The 6,987-nt window shown below is 49.2% G+C and overlaps 1 protein-coding gene across 1 annotated transcript; it reads left to right on the top strand.

Annotated features, from left to right (window-relative positions):
- Positions 1 to 1,266: 1,266 nt before the first annotated feature.
- On the top strand, positions 1,267 to 2,698 carry LOC119358201 (60 kDa jasmonate-induced protein-like). The gene is made up of 2 exons (XM_037624863.1): positions 1,267 to 1,365; positions 2,132 to 2,698. Exons 1-2 carry the CDS (start codon positions 1,267 to 1,269, stop codon positions 2,696 to 2,698), a joined length of 666 nt encoding a protein of 221 aa, XP_037480760.1.
- The last annotated feature ends 4,289 nt before the right edge of the window (positions 2,699 to 6,987 follow it).

The raw sequence follows: 6,987 nt of genomic DNA, 5'->3' as shown, positions 1-6,987 counted from the left end.
TTGGTCCTAGCGGGAACAATGATCACGTCGATGATGTTGAGTTCGACCTTGTCGTCGGCTATGATGAATATTAGGAAGAGTCACTGGATATGCATTGGCAAGTGATGGCCAAGACGTCCAGGTCAGAAGGGGAGGCATACATGTTCTACAACCAGTACGCGAAGGAATGTGGGTTCGGCATCAAGAGAGACTTGCTGAAACGTAGAAAATGTCCTGCGGGAAGTATCTGCTTGAGGAGGTATCTCTGTTTCGGGGCAAGAAAACGACGGGCCAAATTTTATACCATGGAGGCCGGACCCGCAGGCTTAGACCGGAGAGTCGATGCTTCAGCAAACCCCATTTAACAGCGAAGCTTGATAAAAAGCGTGAACTTTGGTATGTCAGCAGTTTCGTCGATGATCACAACAACTTTCTTGCAAGACCGAACAAAGTCCCGTTTCTCCGGTCTCATAATCAGATCAAAGAATTTCAAAGAGCAGCGATCTTAGCTATATATGGCAGGAGCTGGGATGAGAAAACACATTATTTTTGACAACTTCGTCAGCAGGTATGGGTCATATGCTAACGCAGGGTTGGGAGGAGGAAACTGTATAATATGTGCTATAGGAAAAAGATGAAACTGCTTGCACAGGGTGATGCTAACATTAAAAAGATAGGGATCCAGATTTTTTTTCTTTGAGCACACTGTTGACGCGGGCCCAAAAACTTGTTTGGTGTGATTCGCTGTCACGTCGGGACTATCTTGACTACGATGATGTGACCGCCTTCGACAATATGTACAAGATGAACATGTATGGAATGCCGTTCATCCCTTTTGTGGGTCTAAAAAACCACCGTTGAACTAAAGATCGGTAACGCTCGCACACTGCATCTACGCTAATTATGTATTTTAGCCATGTTATCATTAGAATTCCGCAAACATTTTTGTGTTCTTCAGCTGAAAATGTTGTGTTTCTTGGAATGTTCTGCTTGATCTTTGATGATGGTCGATAATTTCAGCAAATACAGAGTGCTCATCACATCCTTGGATGCAAAAGCTAGAGGTTGGAATTGAAGCACGCGTATGGTGGTGCTGCAGGTTGGAACATGGGCAGTAAGTCACACTTGTTGTGCCATTTCACGCTGGTTTCGTTGCGCTAGGATCGAGCAGTCAAGTGTGCAGTGCGATGGGTGTGAGTTGCCACCGCCACCATATATACTCCTTGATTCATTGTTCTGTTCATTGAAAAGAAGAGATCGATGGAGCAACCCACCGATCGATTCGCCATGGCCACGTTTCTGCTCTTGCTCATACTTGCCCTCGCCGCCGGCAGCAGCAAGCACGGAGGAGCAGCTCTAGATGGCAACGGGGACGAAACCCATCGGGTTTTGCCTTTCCAAACCCATCCCCACAAGAAAATCGCAAACCCGTCCCCGCTCTCATCATCGTGTACGGGACTAGTTTTTCGCCCGTCTCCTAAACCTATCGGGTTTCGGGGAACCCACGAGAAAATAAAAATATTTAAACAAACATAGTGGCGATAAAGAATAACATTTGAATAGCAAAACCAGCACATTTCAGCAACATAACTAGAGCAAATCTCAACAAAAAACAATAGTAGATGATTCAACAGCTATATAGAATGTATTTTAGCAGATTTAAACAACATACATAGTATATTTCGGAGGCAGCAAACATAAGATAAATAGTAGCAACAATGATATCATTTCAGCAGCAACATAGTATATTTCAGCAGCAAAACAACTACAAATTTCAGCACAATACTCAGGAATAACATCAGCTAAAAGAAGGCTATTTCAGCACAACTATAGTCCATTTCAACAACGAAGATAAGCATATTTTCGCAACAAACAGGAGCATATTTCAGTAAAAAAATGTATTTTGCCGGGTTTCGGATTCGGGGACTACCGAAACGGATGCAAACCCATGAAACGTGTCGGGTTGTATAATGTGCCCAACAACAGCTCCGCGGGGATGAAAAGACGCACATCCCCGTCTCCCCCTAATAGGGTAAAAACCCGCGGGGACGCGAGTTTCGGGGCCCGTTGCCATCTTGAGGAGCAGCTGCTGCCGCCGGCTACGCCCGACCCGCCCTTGTCGTCATGAAGCTGCACGGTCACGACCTTCCAGACCCACGACGTCTCCTTAGCCGGCTTCACCAACGGAGGCGGCGACTGGCAGGCTTTCCCAGGCCTCGCTCACCTGTTCCCGACGTCCACGCCCCTCCCGTTCGGCAGCAGCTACGACGACCTCATCGGCGGCCTTGCCAACCTGCCGAGGGTGCCCCTGGGGCGGCAGGCCATGGCCGACACCGCCCGGGTGCTCTCCGCCTACGACCCGTCTGCGGCCACGGTCGCCGACGTCGAGCCAGTCAAGCGCGCGCTGGCAGCGCTCAAGGTGATGCTAGGCGAGGCGCAGCGGCTGCAGCCCATCCACGAGACCATCGTTCGCGGGTGGGAGAGCGAGTGCCGCGTCGCGCCCGAGCACCTGCCCTACATCGACCACTGGGACACCATTTCCTACGAGATCATCTGCGCCAACCGGACGGGCAAGTGGAACGGGCCCTTCGCCAAGATGCTGGAGACCCAAGCCAACATCCGCAGCCAGGAGGAGGCGCTCGCCGTCGTCCGGGTGCTGCTCCATGCCGACTTTGAGCAGGTGCTCGAGGCTCACGGCACCAAGATCAACTTCAAGTAAACATGCATGCAGAGTTCAGATTGATTTGTGCTCCATCTCGTATCGAGTCCATGTTTTTTCTAAACCATGACCGTGTTGTTAATCATCTGATCTGATTTGGGTGATGTATGCCTTCACGCAGCTTTGTGAGCTTCAATATGTTCTACTCACGAAATAAAATGGTGCTAAAGACTAGGACATGGTGCAGTCCATTTCTAGATGTGCCTCACCTGCTAGCTAAGCATACTTACGTACCAACATTATTTATGTAATTAATGCTGAAATTCTGAAAGAGATACATTCATGCATGCATGGAGAATCTCATTATCTAAGATGTGCTCTCAAATTTCTCAAAAAAGCGTCTTATGTTAACATGTACGGCTTGTTTTTTAGGAGCATCCTGCTTTATTCCTCAAGGATAATCAACAGAGAGGGCCTCCCAAATACAATCCGGGATTACGTTAAAAATAGACTCACTAGAGGTCTCAACTAATCTAGCAAGAATATGCGCCGCGACATTCGACAAATGATTTACATGACTAAAACAAATGGCCGAGAAGAACGACACAAATTCCTTATATCTATCAGCAGTAATGAGCGCCACCGGATAACAAACAGTCTGATTGGAAAACCGTCCTTGGAACTCCTTCCTGACATGCCCTGCTAATAGCTGCTCAACGCGCGGCACGCTAAAAATCAGTTTGCAGCGTGCCAATCGCCTGGTTTGGCGCGGCGGACAGCGCTAGCTTCAGCAGGCAGCAGCCGTGGTAAAATGCAGCGCGCAAAAATGCAGCACGCGTGCATAGATATTTTGTCACCATACATAGTCATAGCATAGATAGAAAGTGATACAAAGATATTTTACATAGTTCATAGCATAGATAAAAGACGATACAGAGATATTTTACATAGTTCATAGCATAGATAGACAAAAAGAACTACGGTGCAACTACATAATCAAACTACGATGCAACTAGATAAACTACAGTGCAACTAGAACTACTCCGAGTCGTCATCATCATCATCTTCGTTGGTGTTGTCCGTGGTAGAGATCCGCACGTCCTTCCAACGTTCATCGTCGGACGTGAAGAACGACTTCCCACCGGCGTTGACGAGATCGCACTGCGATATGGCCAGTGCCTTCCGCCGACGCCGGTCCGCCCGGGCCGCGCGGCGCCTTGCCGTCCTCTCCGCCTAGAAGGTGCGCTCGTTGGCGACGTCCTCCGGGTGGGGCCGGCGCCACTCCGCCATGGCTCGCTCGTCCTCCTCGGCGATGAGGAGGCGGTGCTGCCGCCGACGCTGCTCCGCATGGTCCAGGTCCGTGATAAGACGAGGAGGACGGGCGACGGCCTGCGCCTGCTCGCGCGTGTAGATGTTGCGGAAGTTCATCTACGAGGGAGGCCTCTCTAGGCGCCACGCAACCCCGTCGTACGCGTGGGCGGCCTCGTGCGCGGTCTCGAACGTGCCGAGGCCGAGCTGGACGTCGCCGGACCGGATCTCGGCGTAGTACGCGCCGGAGGGGCGCTCGCGGACGCCGCGGTAGCCCGAAGTTGCTTGGCGGCGCAGCGGCATGGTGGCACGGTGGCGGCGAGGCGTTGAAGCAGAGGAAGCGGCGAGAAAGCAGTGGAAGCGGCGGGGAGACGGGGGAAATGCGCGCGTGACAGTGTGGAGCACCGCGTGGCGAGCGCCGCAATTTATAGGCGCGCCGGAAACGGTGCGCCAAATCTACCGCGCGACTAACAGCTTTCTTCCGCGCGCTTGTTTCCCGTCTCCGCTGGAGCGTGCGAAAACTTCCCGTGCACGTTAAATGGGCAGTTTACCCCGCGCGCGCGTCTTTTGACGCGACTGTTGAAGATGCTCTTAGTAGCAAATAGATTGTGGCACGAAAAGTGGCACAGTAGTAGCAAATAGCCTTCTGCTGCAACATTTTTAAGCCTGAAACAACTTCGAAAGATGAAAGAGATTCTACAAAGAAACCAGTTGATGGCACCCTCCGCATTTTATTTGTTAGTCGGGGCACGCCTTTGCCACCGTCTTACTGCATACGGTTGCGAATCATAGAACCGCCATTGCACCGAATCATGCATTGAACAAGGCACAACAATTCCAACACGGACTGAACAGTAATTAACGAAAGCAGCGCCGAATAAAGAAAATGGATTATAGCATAATATTCCCTTAAACATTCTAAACATGACCAAGTCTCCATGGATTCGATAATAAGGAAATGAAGAAGGGGAACGAAATAAAATAAAGCATTTCTAGTGGATGAGCTTCTCTCCATTTTGTCTGGTAATAGAATAGGGCGGCCTACTTTGACCAACACTCCACTTTTTGCTCTGCCATTGGAACGTATGAATTTCCTTAAATGTAGGTAGACCAAAAAAGGGAATAAAAAGATAGGAATAGGAATTATAGTATCATTGGAAGGAGAGGCACCAACGGGAACATCTCTACTAACGAATCATTTCAATAGTACGGGTGCTGCCGTGTCACGAGGCACGACCATGGAAGTAATGAAAAAGAAGAAGTTCTGTAGTTGGACCATCTGCTCTATCCGTTCGATTTGAGCTTCTCCAGAGAAGATGGGACGCTAAAAAATGAAAGTGTTCGCAACGCATACCGGAAAAAGGTATCTATGTTGTCGACCATTAATGACTAGTTTGAAGACCAAGAGCAGGGGCACGTGCCAAGAAAAAATTGTTACTCTCCCTACACTGCAAACAAACTAAACCAACGTCCACGACTACTCGACTTCAACATAAAACTAAGAAATGACGATGCACACAACGCTCATCATTATAGCAGACGGGCTCACAGACAACCGCGGAGGCGGAGAACGAGGTGGAGGGTTGACTCCTTCTGGGTGTTGTGGTGGGCGAGGGCGCGGCCATCCTCGAGCTGCTTGCCGGTGAAGATGAGACGCTGCTGGTCCGGGGGGATGCCCTCCTTATCCTGGATCTTGGCCTTAACGTTGTCGATGGTGTCCGACGATTCCACCTCCAGTGTGATGGTCTTGCCGGTCAAAGTCTTGACGAAGATCTGCATCTGGAGGAGACAAAAGATTTTAGGATCGCATGGTCAGCCAACCGACTGGTAGACTAGAACATTATAAACAGACTCGATATGAGAAACATGAGACCGATGTGGTCATCTATCAATCAACCAACAAGCACCCGATCAAAGGTTAAAAGGTAAAAAGAAGCACCTGATCGATATGCAAACAGTTTATCTGTTAAACTGAAGGGCAAAAATACTGGAGTACTATGATACTATGATGACATGATAGGATGACATCTTACTAGTACAGGTCAGATCGACAACTGATTTAGTGGCATAGCATAGAAGGAATCATCATGAAAAGCAAATGCGATATTTTGTAAATTAGCAGATACGGTACTACTAGTAGACAATGAAAAATTCCAACAGATCGTCAGTTTCACTATGTGTTGGATCGATCCTAATCTACCCTGACAAGTCATGATAAGGAAGTTCTAGAAAATTCTGGAACCATAATACACCTAGCTCAGTTAATGTAAAGCACTGTAGCTCGAAAACTTGAAGGAAACAAACTAGAGCGGCAAGGTTTACTAAAATCGCAAGCTAGTCTATGTGATCGATCGGGAGCCAATTGCCACGACCCACGTGGCCCGACCTCCTACGTGTTTTTTAGGAAACCACCTCCTGTGTTCTCTCTTAGACAATTTCATGAAGATTTTCCTTTATTAAGTCCTAACATTTACATGAACGAACACAAGATCACCACATTGACCTAAGGGCATCTAAAATCGGATTTGGCAAATCCGGCCTCCAATACGCCCGCGGGCGCGTCCGCGGACAGCGCCCACCGGCCCCTCATCTGTTGTGCCGCACCATCCACATACCTTAAATGTCGATCCTAAAATTCATGTAATCCATGCACGTCGATCATACGATATAAATTATCCGAATTCAACAGTTCGAAACAAATCAAAGCAAATCAGTTCAACAAACCAGACATGTCAAAATGAAATCAATGTCCGAGCATGACGGATGGCTCGCTTGTCGGATCACTGGCCGGACGCCATCCATGCCGCCTGCTCCGAGCCAAGGCGGACTGCGTCCTGCTCCTCCTCTTCCGCTTGCATCCGGGCTGCCTGCTCCGCCTGCATCCTGGCCGCATGATCCGCTACCGCTGTCACAGACGCCTTCGCCACCTCGCACTCCCTACTGTCATTGATCTCCTTCTTATCCGCATGCCATTTCTTTTTGCATCTAAGAGGGTTTCGTCCGCCAACATGATATTCGCATCCTCGGCGTCCCGTGCGGGG

This window comes from Triticum dicoccoides, chromosome 2A (assembly GCF_002162155.2).
Source record: "Triticum dicoccoides isolate Atlit2015 ecotype Zavitan chromosome 2A, WEW_v2.0, whole genome shotgun sequence".
NCBI classification, from domain to species: Eukaryota; Viridiplantae; Streptophyta; class Magnoliopsida; order Poales; family Poaceae; genus Triticum; species Triticum dicoccoides.
The sequence above is the reverse complement of the archived record's forward strand: the minus strand, read 5'-3'. Positions and strand labels throughout refer to the sequence as shown.